The sequence below is a fragment of the Astatotilapia calliptera genome, chromosome 14, assembly GCF_964374335.1.
Source record: "Astatotilapia calliptera chromosome 14, fAstCal68.1, whole genome shotgun sequence".
NCBI lineage: Eukaryota > Metazoa > Chordata > Actinopteri > Cichliformes > Cichlidae > Astatotilapia > Astatotilapia calliptera.
In genome coordinates this window covers 8893099-8912455 of record NC_137435.1, presented here as the reverse complement: position 1 = coordinate 8912455, position 19357 = coordinate 8893099, and the positions used below count along the sequence as shown (strand labels likewise).

Here is a 19357-nt window from a genome sequence, read left to right as displayed (position 1 = left end):
CCATTAATGATAGATAATGATTTGGAGCAGCCATGACAATGTCACATTTATTTTTCATTGTGGTGTTTGTGCTGATTACAGCAAAGAATGTGGGTGATTTGTTGCTTAAACATCTAGGGAACTTACTGATTTATTCTGATCTGCTTTAATTTTCCCATTAGAAAACAGAAGGGAAACCCTGTTTGATGATTTTGCTCTCTCTGTCTTTATGTGCTGCCAAAGTGTATGTTGCCAAGGTTAACAAAGCAAAGGCAAATTCCCAAAAGTATAGAAACCTCAGGCCCAGGCTTGTTCTCCGAATGATGATGTGTGTCGTCATTGCTGCCTTAGGTTATCAGTCTAGCAGAACTGAGATTCCTCTGGTGAAAATCCCCATTATGTGGAAAAAAAGGGTTAAAGTTTGTGTCATCGGGTTTTAGGACGGCCCCAGACAAATTGAGTCATACTTAAAATAAATATAACAGGGGCAGAACAAAAAGGAAATAAACTTTAGGTCAAATTAAACTATTCAGGAATTTATTTTGCGTTATTATGTCACAATATAAAATATCACTTTCTTTTCATGCTCTGCGATGTGTCCTGTGTGATTTTTGGCCTCATGAAATCGCCCGATGGGACTGTTTTGACAAACAGCAGGGAATCTGAGTGTTTGTGATGCTACAGTTGCTGCTGTAACAACTCTCTTTTCACAGGAGTAGAGCTTTTGTTCACTTTTGAAAAATCACTCTGGATAATGTGTTTCTGGCCCCTGAATCCCAGCAGTGGACCAGAGCTGCTCCTCTCCGCCCTGCCGCATGATAAGCCACTGACAGCTGGGCCGAGGCTGTAGTGTGTCACAACTCTCTCCAGCTATACTTGGGTTTCATGATTGGAGCCCTTTGCACGCTGCACCTCCTTTGTACACATTTTTCATGCACGTTCACATTCGCGTACACAAAGCATTGACCGTCTTTCCATCACTGGGCCAGCTGTCTGATTTCATAATCAGAGATGAGGCTGGCGCTGCTAAAATGTTTCATCAAGATGCTTGGCATCAGCTACAGTTTAATTGATAACGGCTTTGTCTTTGATTTCAAGCTGTTGTCTCTTTTGATTAGAGTGCTGTGATGTAGAGCAGAAACAACACCAGCTTCTTTCATTGTGATATCATCAGCATATTATTGAGAAGGGACAGAGGGGTTCAAGTTAGGGGTGCGAATACATCACGGATCGGTTGCACTGGTGATAGACAGATTAATAGATGAAGTCAGGCAGGAGTCTCTTTGGACTATATTGTTTGCAGATGAGATTGTAATTTGTAGCGAGAGTAGTGGCACGGTGGAACTGAGCCTGCAGAGGTGGAGGTATGTTCTGGAGAGAAGAGGAATGAAAAGTAGTACATGCAAGACAGAATACATATGTGTGAATGAGAGAGAGAGAGACGGATGTAACAGTGACCCTACAAGGAGTAGAAATAATAAAAGTGGATGAGTTTAAATAGGTGAGGTCAGCTATCCAAATCAGACCATGTACACGGGAGGTGAAGAAGAGCGTATTGACATGGTGGAGTGACTGGAGATGAGTGTCAGCTGTGATTTGTGATGGATAGAAGCAACAGTGAAAAGAATGGTCTGATGGTAGATGTTTGGTTTAGAGACAGTGGCACTAATGAAAAGACAGGAGGCCAAGCTTTGGAAATGAGTGCATCAGAGGGACAGCTCAGGTCGAGTGGTTTGAAAACAAAGTTAGAGAGGCAAGGCTGAGATAGTTTGCACAGGTGCAAGGGAGTGATAGTGGATATATTGGACACAATATGTTGAATATGGAACCACCAGGCAGGAGGCAAAGTGGAAGACCACAGAGAAGATTCAAGGATGTAGTAGAAGGAGGACGTGCAGAGCGTTGGTGTGACAGAAGAGGATATTAGGGACAGGGTGAGGAGGAGGCAGATCACCCGAAAGAAGAAGAATAAGAATAAGTTTAGTATATAAATATGCAAGGGAAATATATACAGTAGAGAGGAACTGAAGATGATACGCATTTAGACACAGATTCACTTGAGAAGGTTTTTATTTTCGCACATGGTAGGAGTGTGTCTCTGGGCTCTCGTCTCATGAAAGGTGCTGATGAAACCCTTTGGGAATTCTGATCAAGCTCCCACTCACCATCACCTCCTTTCTATAAGTGTAGCCTGATACTCAGGATATGAGGAGTCATCGTGTGGAGAAATGGATTGGGAGGTGGGGGGGTAGTCATAGGAGATGAAAGATTGAAGTGCTTTGTTGGTCCCTGTATTGGTGAGGGCAAGGCGTCAAGCTGCTTCCTGTCGCCTGTAGCGACGGCATGAATGTGCTGATGTGCACTTCACTCTCTAAACACTGCCTGTGTTGACAAGGTGTGAGAGCGCAAATGTAGTAGGTAAACTCTGCATGAATTCAGCTGGATCTACATATGAATATAAATGATTTAGAGTTTGCTATAGATTTGATTGGCCGTGAAGAAATGTTATGTAGTCAGTAAGTATCAAGCTTCTCTCCATTTCAAGGAATGTATGACAGCCTCAAACTATGGTTATTTAATTCAGACAACATTCCCGTCGCTCACTTCATCTATTCTCTTATATTTTTTTACAGAGCTGAAGGCAGTGCATATCAGTATTTTTCCACTACTGGTCAAGTAATATGTCCCACCAAAAGTTGCATTTGATATGTGAATCAATTCTTAGTTATTTGTCTTACATTGCATTTTCTAAAATTTGTTTTGGCTTATATCAGTTTGAGAAGCACAAAAATAATTCAAAGACAGCCGTGGAAATGTCCAGCACTCAGATGAACCCTTCCCCCCATTAAGAAAACTCAGGAATGTCTTGCTGCCAGAAATTAACTAGACCATGCATGGGCTTATCTTGGTTTTCCAGCACATGAGCTTGGAGTGAGGTGAAGAGTTACATATTAGCAAGAAAATGGGACAAGAGACAGAAATAAAGGCCAAAGGAAGCAAGTTGAGACAACTGAGCAGTCTGGTAAAGAGGTTGCATTTTACTGCTTATTTTTTCAGGCGACTGGCTAAAGCCACTATCCTCGCCACCAAACATTACTTCAAACGTGATCAGTGGTTAATAAGTCATATGTATGAGCAGAAAATATGGTGCGATTAAAGCTTCGAAACATCAGGTGCAGATTTCATTTCAACTTTAAAAAGAGGTGATAATGTTTTAAAGAATATTCAGTGTGAAATTTAACAAAGCAATCTGAAGGTAAGAATGACATTTCTGCTCTCTTGTAACTCCAACATTCATCTCTTGTCCTTCATGTCTAATAGTTTTCAGTCTGAGAAATATTCAGATTCATTACATCGCATTACTTTATTCCATTCCACGGGATGCCAGGTAATTGTGCTCCCTACAACACTGTGTGCTTTTATGTGGTAGCACACAACACAGTGGTCTCAGAAGAGAATAAATTTAAATGATAGTATTATGCAATGTGGTATACTCCGAATAGAGGTCTTGCAGCACAGAACTCATCCATGCAACGACAAGAGTGTATCTGACTTTGTACCAGAAGTCGGTTTTCATATCATAAGGTTCACTTTCGCCAACAAAGACTTCCAGAAGCTATTTTGACAATGATTCAAAGGCCAGAAAAAAAAAGAAAAATCCATTTGATTGCCTATATTAAATGTTGCAGGCATCCTTAGAAGTACTCTTCTTTTAACATGCCAGCAAATATTTTTGAACCCAGGGCTTGTTCTGCTGCACAGACTAATCTTCAGTCCAATATTAAAAGGAGAAGACAATAACAACACTAAGTCCTTAGACATTTTCTTCGCTCTTTTCATGAATGCAGAACAGCATGCTTATCTTTAAAATGCAGGTTTGCACAGTTCTACTCAATGGCTTCTTTTCATCCATCATAAACAAAGGGCCAACAGTTATTTAACACTTCTTTAGGAATTACCATTTCAGCTTTTTAGGGAGCATTTCGCTCCAAGGCAAACGCTTTACTACATGTGAGGATTTGCAAGTAACAACTGTGAAATGCAGCTGAAACATGTTGTTATAGCCGAAGCCAATGGAGGCCGGCCCAACAGACTCGAGAAATGCCCGGCTTTATTAGTATGGAGCGCATGAGTCTGGGGGACTGGGATGGGGTTTTTTATTCTGTGGTCTCACACTGCTGCTTTCAGCAAACAGTCCACCATTATTCGGTCTGACAAGAGAGCAAACACTGAGCATTCAAGGGTCAAGAAAAAGCACGCCCCCCCCTCTCTTTGTCAACTCCTGTCTTCCTGCATCCTTATGTTTCTTTGTTTTCCCTCCCATATTCGCACTTAGCCTTGTACCTCCTTGTTATTTTGCTACCTTTGTTCTTCTGTTCAGTCGCCAGCAGTATTTGAGAGTTGGGATACATTTTGCATATGCACCTGTAACAATGTAAGCTCAGGCAGACACATTTTCTTCTGCCTGAGGTTGAGGCTAAGATAAGCTCAAAAGGCATGTTATTCTTGTATTCTTTACAGCATGCTATTTGGAAAGGTGTTTTTTTTTAAAAAATAACTCCATGTAAACGAAACTCAAAGGCTTGCTAAAACAATTTTTGGCACCAGCTTCACTTCACGCAGCTTTTTCAGCAGGTCACAGAAGATTTGCACATCTACCTCAGCAGCTTATGCGCCATGGTGTTCATACTGTACATAATTGACTGGTAATGAGCAAAGAACTCCTGATTTGAAATCCACTGTGACCTTTACTTGTGAATGTTGAAAAAAAGCCCTGTAGTTGCTAATTCAGCCTTTTGTTGTAACTTCCCTTGCTATTGAGAGTTCAGGCTTATGCTCCGTAAACCGTGTGGCTGACTGTTAATTAAGACACTCGAGGCCACGTCCTCTTCGACAGGCTGGAATGCTATTCAAGGGCAATCAATGAATACTTTGTCTGAGCTCACCTATACAATCAAAATATACAAAGCCCTCAGAAGAGGCTTTGATACCTCTTTTGGAAAGAGATATCCTTCAGAAATGTGATGCACTTTAAATTCCCTGTGTATTAACTTTCATGGTTAAATTTCTAAACATTTGTTAAATCTTTATATATTGAAATTTATAACTTGAAATCTATGTCGATCGTGATTTTGTTACGCACTGTATTTTCATCAAATATAAGAAAAATGTAGAAAGTATTAGCCGTAAAGCCATGATAGAGGTCCTGGGCACTGGTATAGCTCACCCATATGCTGAAAGACTACTGCAGCGGCCTGGGTGTCCTCACTTTCCTGTCTGTTTTACTATCCTGTCAACATGCCTAAACACAAAAAGTACCTCTAAAACTATAGAAATAAGTCCTCACCTTGAGTGCTTGGCACAGTGCCCCATGTTGTAAAATCACAAAGTGCAGACATGCACTGCAGAGTTGGCTTCATGCTGCTTCTTAAGATTTCTGGAAATATTCTAATTGAACTAATATTTCCTCCCAAGGCTAATAGGATTGATATAAAAAGCCTGAATGTTTTCATTTGCAGTATGAGATGTCAGTGGTTTGTAAATTTTAGAAATGGTACATTTGTCTATTGTCAGGATAACTGGAAATTGGAGCTGCCCATGCAAGTCTATACTCTGAACTTGATAACTCTTTAAATGTTTTCATAAATAATTTATGAACTTACATATTTGAGAATAATAAACCTTTAAATGATGGCGATAATTTGCTAACATTTAATTTGTAAGATGGATGTTAGATTTTAATTAATTGTCAACATAACTGCCAACATATAAATGTATAAATGATCTGAATTTATACAGGCAGATTTGTGACTTTGAAACTGGAAATACAGTAGACGTTTTACGACGGATGTTTTTATTCCAAAAATGTATTCTTACCAGTTATTCTCATGTGTCTTTGTGATATCTGCACCCACAAATGACATCATTTGTGGCAGTGTGTGAAGACACTGGAGTGTGAAGAAGATTCCCAGGGAATGGGTGACCTTTCCCTACAGTCACATTGAACTGTACTTCCTCTGCCACATTTCTTTCCTGGGGATGAATAAAGGAGCCTCGTCTGAAATAGGAGCTCTGGGAATTGCTCATTGCCTTTTTACACATGCGAGTGGCTCACTGTGCAGTTTCCACAACAACCTGGTGCTGCAATTAGGAATCAAAAAGTGTAAACAGGATGACTGCTTAAAAGGATCCTTAGTGTCAAGAACAGGGTAGAAGAGAGTATTGAAATCATGATGTTAAGTGTTTTGAGTTTCATTCTGCAGATGCTGGGTAGAATTTTTTTTTAATTTTCTGATTCTTGTGAGGAGCTGATAATTTGATTCTGTTTTGATTTTGTAAAATGTTTTATGAAACTAAAAAAAATGCCTTTAAGTGTAATCCAATCATGGCCAACATAGTTATAGTTGTCACCCCATAAAGTCTCAGAGCAGAGATGTAATGCAATAAGGAGACATTAACCTTCTAAACAGCTTTAAAAAAAATCAGGATTTAGTCACTAAGGACAGGTAATTCTAACTGCTACACTTCAAATTTGGAAAGAGCTCTGAGAATTTAATCACCTTTGGGTTCAGATGTTAATCTCGAAGAACTTTCCCTACTGAGAGCAAAGCATTGCTTGCTTTAAGCCTTGCATGGCTCTCTGACCTGGCACCTTTGTACAAAAGCACCTCTCGCCTTTCTTTCAGCATTCACAAATCTTGCCCCAGAGTGACCACAGTGTGTTGGAGTGGACACAGAGGCAACAGCAGCCAGAAGGGACGCTGCTGGAGTGGCCAGATTTATGGCAGACCAGTTCCCTGAAAGTCTGTGCTTATAGAAAAGGGTTTAGGACCTGTGAAATCATAACCATTCTAAATCTTTCAAGCCATGGCCAGCTCTCCACTCGTTACTGTGCATACAAGGCTTAGGGAGATTAGACCATATCGCTCTCTCTCTCTTTCTCTACTCTGCCATGTGCTTTTTTTCTTTCAACAGGATTATTAAATCCCCTTTCCCTTAATTGGAGAGGTGAAAAGTATGCTGGTATAGTCTCACACACCATGGACCTAAAAGCAAAGGTCATTTTATAGGAGATGATTATATAACATGTTTGCTTTCCATCACAGAAATTAACCATTGAAAGAAAATTAGGTATTGATTTGTCTCTTGACTTATATGTTCTCAAAGGCGACATTGCCTCCATTATGCAAATTAATTAAAGACGATTATACTAAAATCGCTAAAACCCTGGTTTCATAAAATCGATTACACACTAGAGATAAAATAAATAGCATGATTACATCTTTGAGGACACATTGGATTCTGATGAAATTTTAACCTAGCTGTAAGATTGAGAAAGCAACCCAAATTATTCAAAGCAATTTTCAGTGTGACCATAAATATTCACCAAATGTAGCCAATTACCTCAAAGCTTGATGGCAGCCTGATCATTAGATGAGGTGTCTTGCTAATGATCCACATGTTGAATAGACAGACTGATTTACACTTACCGACATTTTTTGATGCTAATTAAAAGATGGCACGAACAGTAGTTGGGGTTTTTTTTGTTATTGTTTTTTTCTTTCTTTTTTTTGCTGCTGGTGATTTAAGAAAAATAGGACTGCATGATAATGTTTTAGAGGCACTGATTAATAGTATGAATGAATTTGGTTTAGCAAATTGCTTCAGGAGACTTTATGCCTCGCACTGCAGGTGTGGAAACATCATTTTGTTATCCACACCAGCGCAAACAAATGAAGTGTAGAAAAACATTATCTGTGCAACACTGAAGCAGAGTTTGTAGTTGGAAACATCTGCATATGAAATACATTTGAACTCATTCCTTAAATATTTATTTCTTGGCTTTTCTCCAACATATAAATGCATAAAAGTCAAATAAAATGTTATTCTGCACTTAAACATGCTCTGCCTTCAGTCTCTGATAGCTGTACAGAGCTGTGAAGTTATACTTTACAAGTTATTTCATGCATTTATTAATAAATTAAAAATAAATAAATAAATTGAAAAGCTCTTGTGGCTTTTTCTTGTAGTGGGGTCTAATTGCACTCGGAAGCTTTGAAACACAACTAACCAAAACACTTAAATTACTTTGCAGGTTTGGTGCACAATTAGTTATCGAGCTATATTTTTATTAACATTGCAGTGCTGATATGTGCAGAATGAAAGAGAAGGAGGATTGATTAGCACAGACTGTCTGTGTTGACGTTTCATGTTCCTCATGTCCCTTTTGGAGTTCCCTCAGGTCCTTTGGCTTCTGCTTCCAAAATCTGCATCTTAGATTATAAATTAGCCACGTGCATGTAAGATAGACACAGCTAGTGCTTAAATACACAGAATAAAATGCGTTATGAATATGAGTGAAAAGGTGAATGTGGCTTATAGTGTAAATTGCTCAGCAACACCTCAAAAGCACTGTATAAATGCCAGTCTATTCCATTACATGACAGTGAATTTAGAGTACATTTATTTTTAGATACATTTTGTCTTTTGAGTCTAAAAGGATTCATCAGTTAGTCCCAGTTTATCCTTCATAATCAGCGCAGTGCAACTCTGTGGGCAAAGAGCCGCCTATCTGTCTGCCTGGCTGAATCCATGGGGCACTCTGGCCTGCAATGCTTGACGGTGACCAAATAAGGGCTGACTGCAACATGTATGCAGGGAGGAGACCATTTTGTAAGTTGGCACAGTGCAGCCTTTCACATTCTTTGGCCCCACTCAAAAGGCTTCTGTCCTTCATCACGCATCCACTATGTGAACGGACAGCAGCTACATGAACTGTACAAGAGGGTTTCTCAGATGGTTCATGTATGAGGTTGGCTGTAGTTAAGTGCTTGTTTGCAGAGTCTGACAGTTATCTCTAATATTTAGAGTGACATCCACTGCCAGCGCTTAAAGGCATACTGTGAAACTAACAAAGACAGAACAAAGGCAGTTTGTCAATCTGGTGAATTCATTAAGATTATCCAGGAAAAATAAGGATAATGTGGAAATATGGTCTAATATTAAATCTAAGACTAGCCCTGCAGAGCAGACCCAAACATAAGTGATACAGATATTCACTAAATTCTGTCTCACTACTGTGAGACCTAGTTAAAGATTAACTTGGATGTTTTCCTTTGGGCCTCTTTGAAGTGGAATTAGTCCAACCCCTGCTTATCTTAATTAGAAAGAAATCTAGGGGAGTGAAGTGGTCTTCTGGAAATGAGCACCTCCACTCCCTGAAGCCCATACTAAAGCTTAACAAGACCTTGAGGAACGCTAAACTTAACGTTTTCTAATGTCATTCTGGGACTCTACCTATAATATACTCTGGTATAAACTGTGAACATAAATATTTTTCTTCTGATGTTTGAAAGTGCGGGTCAGTGCTGTGTCGTCCTCGGTCTCTTATGGATAGGGAAAGTGAATAATTAATAGAGCTTGTTCAAGTTTGTGAATAACGCTGAAGGTGAACAGGTGTTTAATGTGAGTGATCCTGAAAAAGAAGGGAAGAAAATCCTCCTTGAGGCTCGGTTTGTTGCGTAGGCACTTTTTTGAGTGTCATGTGAATACTTATGCAAAACAGAACATGAATTGGTGTGCATCTGACTATATTCTGTTCCACTCTCTAGCTGAATATTTTAGTGTGCAAATAATATGTTACCTTCATTTTCTATACCTACATAGACTCTATCTAATGTAAGGTTCAGATAAACAAATGGTGGCAGAAGACTAGCCAAAACCTCTGCTTCCATTGCTTCCGTGGAGAACAGGCGCCACAGCTCAGAGATCACACACACAGTGTTTATTGGTGGCATGAGTGACATGCTGCTGGCTTTAATCCAAATAGTGTAGGGAGGCCCTGTCATACATAGGTCACCTGTCTCCAGAAGAATAATGCGGAACACACAGGAAGCAGAAAGCCTACACTGTGGTAGACCTCAAGAATGTGTGTCAGGTTCCCATAGGATGTTGTACTGTCACTTAATAAAAGTTACGTGTTACATATGTAATATTTGATGTATTTTGCCAGCAATAGTTTTCTTTAAAAGCATGTTTTCTCTGCACACAGAATTTTATATTTTAAATGATGTTGTTTTTTGTACTGCTAGTGTACTGAGAAGCATAACAGAGCTGAACAGCTTGATTTTATTAGTTCAAATTTAATGCCACATTGACTTCCCAAACAGCTTTTCACTCAGGAATTGCCATTTGTGTCCTGAGATCAGTGATGGAAATTTTGTCATAATGTGGTGCAAATGTTTTGCACTTACCTTGTGAGCTACTTGATCTCATCATCAGCACCGGTGGCTTTGCCTACTAAAACAGAAAAGCGAGGTGTTCCACAGTGACATAGTGCCTGAGCAGACAAACAAGTGAATGCTAGCATTACAAAATGATTAAATGTTATTACACTGCCAGATAGACCTTTTGATCAATATTAGATAGCTACAATTTTCATATTTAAGTATAATTTAAACACAGAGGGAAATCCACAGTATTTGAACTTTCAAAACGTGATTCTGAATCAGAATGAGGTGAGAAACAGCCGTGCTTTGAAGTTGTGTGTCAACTAAAGGCCATTTTTTGTGTGTCAACTAGATATGCCTGTTGTCAAACAGAGAAATAAATACTCAGAGAAAATCTGCTTTCTACTCAAGGTTCACAGTTCAGTCCTTTCCATCTGGATCTGTAATTTTAAGGAACCTCAGCATCTGTCTTGATTTGTCTTCTGTCTTCTTTCGGAATTTACTGCATTCTTTATCTTCTTAACTTTAAACACCCTGTCTGGTTGAAAACATCAAAGTAAATCAGTGTGTTCATTATATTTTAATGACATAAATAATACAACGAGTTTTCTATGAGATGAGGGAAAAATAAATATTTTTTGCTACTTGTCCTCATGCATCACACTGACTTTTTATACTTTCAAGCAGTTAATGCCGCATATTGTCAAATGGGTATTTAACACATGGGTATTAAAGGCCTGGTGTTGCTCAGTGCGAGAAAACATGTACATTAACATCCAAAGTAACAGGTGCAGAGAATATTTAATATGTGCGCGCACCCACTCAAGCATGCACAGAGTCACCGAACCTCATAATGCATGCACCCTCACACATAATAAAACACCCAGGGTGAATGTATATAGGTTTTACCCTTCACAGTTAGGAAGGAAATGGACACAGCAGAGTGGTCTGCTGGACGTGACAGATTTACTGGCTGTACCGACAAGAATAGGGAGGAGTTGAGACTCTCAGTTGTGCCTAACATCTGCAAAGGCAGCACTTTAAAATCTCTGAACAATGTCCCGGTACCCTCCTGACAATTTCACTTTTATTTCACTACTTTCTGAACTGCCAAATGTTCTGTGGCTCATGCATCTCCATCTCACCATCCTCAACCATTACAGCACCAGCCAGACAATTTAACTGTGCAGTCTGGTGGATGCATTTGGATTTTTTTATTAACCTGTGTTTCATTATTTAGACTCCCAGCCATCGCACTGGAAATGACCATATTAAAATGCGTTCCTGTATGAGTCCGTGCGTGCATGTGTGCCCATTTTGGTCTGCCGGAGTTTGTGTATCTGCGTTTGATGCCTGTCTATGTGGTTCTGCTTTGAGTCTTTACGGTCAAATAGTTGCAGACATGCCCTCCAGGACTATAACGTCGCCCTTTGAGTGCAGCTTCAAAAGGCATGGATGAAAAAACCCAGTTCAGACAAGAAACAGACACCTTTTATCTTAATCAGAAATGAAGCAATTAGATGGCACAAACTGTTTTCCTTTTGCTTAAGGGCTGTGCACACCGCATACCCCTCACTGAGAGCAGGCTAGAAGTCAAAGTCAAAACCTGGGGGTATGCAAGAACCCATCCTAATAGAGGGTATTGAAATTTCTGTATCACCTCTGAATCAAAATGATGTGCCCATTTTTGGACCATTTAGTCCTGGTTAGAGTTTTTAATTCGTCTTCTTCTGTGTTTCTGTATTAGGATTTCTCAGTAGTCATTTTTGAAGAAAAAAAATAAACTTTTTCTTTTTGTAACAGGCGGCAACAAACTGAAGAACCAACAGTTCCGTCTGAACTGGGCTTGGATCTCCTTAGAGAAACAACACTACGTGGTGAACGAAGAGGCCAAGTTCCTGGAGGTGGTGCTGAAGCGTAGGGGCTACCTGGGAGAGACATCATTCATCAGTAAGCAGATTTTACATCAAGTCACTTAAAATGTCTTTAATTCATCTTAAATGTTACCAAAAAGCAATGAGAGGAGTTGAATATGTTCATCTTATCTTAACAAAAAATGTTCCCCATTTTCTGATTCTGGATATTTTCAAAATAATAAAGGAATAAATGCTGAACATGTTACATGTTTGTGCATTCTTTGGTCAACCACTGATGATTTGCTTGCTGCTTCGCTCCAGGATTAACTAAAGATTAACTCACCAAATTCCACAGAGTCTGTTGAGTTGTTTTGCAGTTAAATTCAAATACACAGGGAAGCAAACATATAGCCCTTGTTGGAAGATATTCACTTTCTCAACACCCGTTTGTTTAAGTCTGTTTACTTGAGTGTCGCAGGCCACCATATCGTCAAGCATTCACCGACTCAAAAGCCCACACGAACGCGCATTGTTATATTTCAGGACAATTGCAAAGCTGGCCTAGATAGCCAATAAGGTCACACGGGTCGTGACCTTTTACCTCTCTTTTCTGGACGGTATTTATGTTCCAGTCACACAATAGCAGAGGATGTTCCCTCAGGGACTCTGCATGCTCATGAGAAAGGTCAGCTGAAGTTAGAGCCTATGGAGAGGTGCCACTGCAAATGTTAGTCGAGGCAATCTAGTGTACAGAACTAAACGAGCAATAACTGTTAACACTGTTTTTTAAAAAAGAGCTGCTGTAAGCATTTATGAGTGGCAGGAATTCTTACAGCTGGCACTAGTAGCCTGTTTTAGTGCTGCCATTTATTCTGTCCATAAAGATGAGGTGTAATTAAATGGCCTCATGCTGAAGGTCAAACCCCATAGGATCATTTACTGTACCGTCACTGCAACTTCGTACGCTCAAGAGCCCCCAGACTAATGAAACATCTCTGAGGGGATATGCAAATTTTACTGACCTTTACAGTGTCTCACACTGCACGGCATAACTGCTCTACCTTAGGGACTCAGTGAAATAAAAATATAATATCTTTATATTATAAAGCTAAATGCCATAAAATGTATATGTTATGTAATGTTATTTTATGGCCTTTTGCGCTTATTAGAGAGGTGCAGTAGAGTGAGAAAAAGAGGAGGAGAAAACTTGCAGTGAAGATGTGATACATGTGGTAGATCAGAGTAAGAAGTAAATCTAAAACTTATTACAAGATTTAATGTAATTTTCCTGTTCACGTTGATAAGATGCAGAACAAAAGATGCAAAACTGATTGTGTGTGTGTGGTAACCCAATAGTGATCTGTCTGTGGGATGATTTTAAACAACAAAGTAAAATATTGTTTATAAGGAGGTTGGGCAAACAATCAAATAGTTGCTGTTTGCTTTGATTTTCTGGAGCACTGGTGCTGATTTATTAATGACTTCATTATCAATTAAAGAAGTTCTCCTTTGAACTTTGGATGCACTGTTTTCATTGCCTAAAGAAAACAAGGCTTGCATTATGTCCAAAATTGCTGTTGTGTTATTGGTATTGCGTGCTAAGGTTTTAAAAAACAAGTTTTCTTGTTACTGCTGCAGCATTAAGGTGGATGATAATGGACGGGAGAGGATGATGTACCTCTCCGTAGAGGGGTACAGGCAAAGCTTGCCATCGTGCTTTTATGATACCCAGAAAAAATTACAAGAACTAAAAGCAATAGTTTCTCTTACTGAATATATATCATAAATGCTTTTATTGTCTCTGTTTCCCATATCTATACATTTGCAATCTTCTCTTCTATTTTTGTCTGATCAAATAGTCCTGGACGGATTTTCTGTTTTTTTATTTCTAGCCATGAAAAATAGGTAGCCTCAAGTTCATCAGACATTTAGACAACCTTATTGACATCTCTCAACAATAACATCCATGCTGTCGCACTTGCCATTGGTTTCAATTTAGAACTTTATATTTTTCGGTTAAAAATATCTATTTTTATTTTATTCATCAGTTATTCTGGTGCTTCAACATCTCTGCACTATTCCGCCTCCAGGCACACACGTAATAACAAATATCCTGTCTTAGAAAGGTAGTGTCCTTCCTTGTAACGGAAAACATAAAAAATCCCAGAGCATTCATGTCATTCTTACAGGGATCATTTATAGTTTCCTGCCTCCTCTGCTGTGATGGGGATAGCAGAGTAAAAGTAGCAAACTGTTCGGATTAACTGGCATAAGCAGGCCACCAGAGCAATGTGGCACCTCAGACTCTCTGCCTCGGTATTGTGATAAAATACCACCTGATCTTAGGTCAGTGCCTTCAAGTGAAGACAGCATATTTTATCTTGCCTAACCCTGCATGAGTGAACACTGATCTGAGGACCCAAAGGATGGGCTGCTTCATCTCTAACCAATGTGCACAGTGCAGTTCACACCAGTAAGGAGGCTACAGTGAGCCCAGCTGCTGCGAAGGCTCAGAGTGACCGCTGTGAATGGGACCAACCAATCCAGCTTGAAGGAGATTGACTTAACAGTACATCATTGTGTCTCTTTTCATACTCTTTGAATGTTGACGATATTTCAGGATCCACTAAACCTTTTTTTTCATTGTATCCACTCATTTTTCTTTCTTATTTTCATTTAAAAACACTACATGAAATTTAATTTTTCCTAATTCTATCTTGCTCAGTATTTTTAAAAAAAATCCTGTAATCTCAAAGGTTCAATTTCCAGTGATATTATGGTTTTCTGCATTTACAGCAGCTCGCAGGAATTCCTTGTTTTGTTTAGGGTTTTTTTTTATTTATTTATTGCCAGAACCCTGCTGTGTGTTGTGTGGCCAGTTAGCAAACACAATGGAATGGCTGTGTGACATTTCACCAGCTTCAGCGCTCCTGCTCAACAGGCTTCCAGCCAGTGTCACAGCAGTAGTGACTGTAAGCTCCATCAAACAGCTCTCATGCTGAAGGTCAGACAGTGCAAGTCAGCCTCCAACCACTTCTGCTGAGGCTGGGCTGACATGAGGGATAATGGTGTTTATTTCCACCATGATCATCTCAAAGAACGGTGGCGGGAAACTGCACCCTGGATATGGACAGATATTGTTGTGTTAGACCAACTGGGGTGTGAGATTTTCCAGGTGTTACGGGAGGTGAAAAGCAGTTTAATTGTATGTTTGTTTGGTTTTTCAGCTTTTATATAGTTATTCATAATCACATAAATATTTACATTTGTAAATGGGCATGCAGTAAACAAAGAAAAATGTTAAAATTAAACACAAAAGCCGGCAGATGGTGAGGTCATTTTTACAGAATTTTCAAATGTTAATTAACAATAACTTTGTAATGCCCTTTCTAAGGTATTGGCACAAAGGATGGCACTGCAGAAAAGGACAAAGATTTCCGGGGGAAATCTCAAAAACAGGTGCAGTTTAACCCAGGCCAGAGCAAAGCCACCTGGAAGGTCAGGATCCTGTCAGACGGGGAGTATGAAGTGTCCGAGACATTTCAGATTGTTTTGTCTGAGCCGGTGATGGCAGCCCTTGAATTCCCAGAGGTAGCTACTGTAGAGATCCTGGACCCCGATGATGGTCAGTATTGATTTTACTTCCAGAGATTCTTCCTTCCTTTCTTTCTTTTTTTGGGGGGGGCTGAACATTTTTCATTAATGTCTGATGTAACTGAGTGTTTGATATCACGTGTCTGAACATTAACGCTGATCTGTCATTTTTGCAGAGAAAAAATAATGTCGTGGTTGTCATGGTTGTGTTGATCACACCCATGATAAACTAGTTGGCCACATAGCAATGCATAATAATACGCACCCTGCCTCTGCAGGTTGGAACATGAAAAAGGAATTTCAAAAAAATAAAAAGAGAGAGCGAGATAATGCATTTACAGGATAACTAGGTAAACTAAAACTGCACAAAAGTGGTTAAAGTTGACAACACAACGCAATTTCATTGTTCTCTGACAATGACAATAAATACTTAAATGCTCAAATACTAAGCTATGCTTATGTTTAGGGGATTAATTTGGGAAATTTAAGGTCTGGAAAAAGACATCAGAGCATTTTAAATGTAGCATTTAATCTCAAGTACACTGAAATTATAGATGAACTAACTCTATCTTGAATCAAAAATGAAGATTGGCAGACAATAAAAAGTAGAAAAGTATATTCTTTCCACTAGAGATGTAACATAGTGTCAGAGGGATATGAAATAGAGATGGCCGCACTGACCTGAATGTGAAATTATCGTACTGTAAATAAGGGCGAGGCACTGCCTAAAGAACTGAACAGATGTTTCTTAAAACAGCTTGTCAGTAACAGAGATGACACGGAGAACAGCATGATACAAATGTGGATATAAATATGGATAATGTTTCTCCTCATCCCATAGGGCTTCAGCTAGTGAAAGCAAAGCATTTGCTGTCAACAGTGTAAGCTAATGATCGTGTTTAGGTGAAGCTTGTTTTGCAAAACTCGTGTCTCTGGAGGGCAATCCCCCCCTCCAGAGACACGAGAAAAAACAAGAAGAAACCCTCCAAAAAACTGACAGCTATCTATCTGCAGTTCTATTTTTGTATCTTCATGCCTTGCACAGACATCTTCTTCGTCTTCATACGCCCATGTCCATTATCATATCATTACACTGTTCATGGTTTCTAAAGTTTTAATATGTGTTTTAACCTCTGAAGGTCAAATATACTCTGCGGGCTTTTAAAACTATATTTCATGTTTCTTTTAACTGAGAGCAGAAAAATTTTATAGCCCAAGGGCACCAATTGAATCACTTGTATCGGTGAAAAATAAATAATTTCAGACCATACTGACTAAAATAGCTCAGAGGGACGAGAGGTGAAGTGCAACCGCATAATCCAATGCAACTGTTTGCATAGGAAGGGAAAGGACAGCTCAAGTTCTAATAGCTTTTCAATGTGGCCAAACATGACACTTACTGAGAAGAATACAAACCATTTGTCTGTGGATTTCATGGCCGAAATGATAAAAACTCATTACCTTGCTAAATGTCACACATGGCTAAGAGATGGAGAGAAATAGATAGAGAGATGCCCGTAAAACTTTAAAGGAAAACAAAAGGTTATACTTTCACGTCTTCTAGCCAATTTATGCGGGCTTATTATTTTCTAAACAGCTTAATTCTTCACGTAACAAATTCCATATTCATCTGCATCAGTTACCAGGTCAATAAGCAGAACTGTTTATTTATTATCCTGTGGAAGCCAATTATAGGTGAGATATTTACTGCGGATAAACAACAAATAGTGTCTGATAAAACATGATGGAAGCACCATCAGCAGAGCTGTAATGAAAGCTGTTGTTGGTCCCAGCGCACACGTCTGTCTAATGAAGGGTTTTGATGCAAATAATCAAAACCATACTTTGATATTCTGAAGCGTTTCCCCTTTCATTATCGCCAGTGCATTTTTATTTCACTTCAGATTATTCTTATCATGCTTAGATCATACATAAGAGATTTCCTCAAATCAATTCTGACGCTACTTAGCTTAAATCATAACAAAACACCGTGTCAGAGTAATGATCTAATATCTTTATTGATGATTTTTTTTTTCACGCGCAGAGTCGACAGTGTTTATACCCTCCGCCGTCTACAACATAGAGGAAGACATAGGTGAGCTGCTTATCCCTGTACGCAGAAGCGGGGATGTCAGCCAGGAGCTCATGGTCATATGTTACACCCAGCAAGGTAACACAATAACTTTGTGTTGAAATGTTTGTGATAAATTGTGTCATTTCTCGAGTGAGTTAGTGCTGTCCTCCACATCAGAAGGATCCCTGTTCTCAGTACTCAGTCTGATCACCTCTTCTCGGTGAAATCTAATTTAGGCTGAGGCTGAATATCTATAAATGGCATCTTTAAAGCAGAAGATGAAGGCTGTCATATTGATAATACATCTGGAGTGCTAATGACTTTCCTCCTTGCACATCAAAAGTGGGTGCAATGTGATACTTAATGCATTAGAGGAAAAATAAAGGCCATATGCTGATCTGCTTTTAATCACTGACTTGACTTGATGAAGATCAATGTTGCATTAAAAGTTTTCATTAAAGAGTGACATTAAGTCGAAAGGCACTGCCTTCTGTTATAGCTTAGTTTGAACTTAGGTCCGTTGTTCATGAAAATCATACATAAATAATTATTTTTAATGTGACGAAAAGTACACTGTTGCGTCATTTTTCTTCCTGTAATTCTGTTTTCTGTCTGCTCAGTTTCTGCAACAGGCACCATGCCCACCACCGTGCTGTCCTACTCTGATTACATCTCCAGGCCTGAGGACCATCACAGCATCCTGCGCTTTGACAAGGGAGAGATAGAAAAATCCTGCCGCATTGTCATCATCGACGACTCCCTGTACGAAGACGAGGAGAGCTTCAATGTCACCCTCAGCATGCCCATGGGGGGCTGTCTGGGCTCCGAGTTTCCCACAGCGAGAATCACAATAATTCCTGATATGGATGATGGTAAGATTACATTACACTGGTCGTAAGTATGCAGTTGAATGCAATCCAGTCTCAAATAGTCAGTGCAGGTTAAGAAATTTGACTGCGGAATCAGTTTAAGGCAATTTCTGCCTGTTTTTCATCTTCACTTTTTCACGTCTGATTAAAGCCTAAAAAAAAGTCAGCATGAATTTGTTCCTTAACTAAGTTTTATTGTATCTTCAGTGTGTTTTTTATTTGTGGGCTTTAATTTAAAAAAATATTTGTAAATGCAAATTTTCACTGCATAAACTGATTCCAAAAGATAAATTCAAACAGATAAGCAGGTTGCAAACATGCTGGTATAGATGTGAACGTGTGTTTGATTTTTTTTTTCCCTGTATGTGTTTGTGCTTGCCTGCCAGTGTCTCATAGAGAAAGCATTTGAGTGTGCGATCCTTCTTCCTGAAGGCAAAGCCTTTATCTCATATCTGCAGGCTCAGACTGGAGGTCTGATAGTCTCCCATATCTTCCTGACGCCTCTTTGTTCCCCAACACCTGATGGCCTTATCCACACTTCTCTATCGCTCAACAATCTCCACAAGCACTGCTGTGAATTCAAGACTCTATGATGCCAGGCAGGCAACACCGCAGCTGAAAAAAAAGCAGCACATTTGCAGAAGGGTCTTCCCTTGAATGAAAATTTATCTGAAGCCATGTAATTGCAAATGTGATGTAACATTCAATTTAGAATTCTAATAGTCAGAAAACTTAGCCAACCATTTATTTTGTGTG

General features: G+C 39.3%; 1 protein-coding gene across 2 annotated transcripts in view; it reads left to right on the top strand.

Annotated features, from left to right (window-relative positions):
- The window catches only part of frem2b (FRAS1 related extracellular matrix 2b), a 48267-nt gene that overhangs the window by 11162 nt on the left and 17748 nt on the right, over positions 1-19357 (top strand). For both annotated transcript variants that reach the window (XM_026191459.2, XM_080289196.1), the window contains exons 3-6: positions 12012-12158; positions 15459-15689; positions 17703-17828; positions 18353-18604. In XM_026191459.2, the coding sequence (XP_026047244.2) occupies positions 12012-12158; positions 15459-15689; positions 17703-17828; positions 18353-18604 (756 nt within the window). The remainder of the gene's footprint in view (positions 1-12011; positions 12159-15458; positions 15690-17702; positions 17829-18352; positions 18605-19357) is intronic.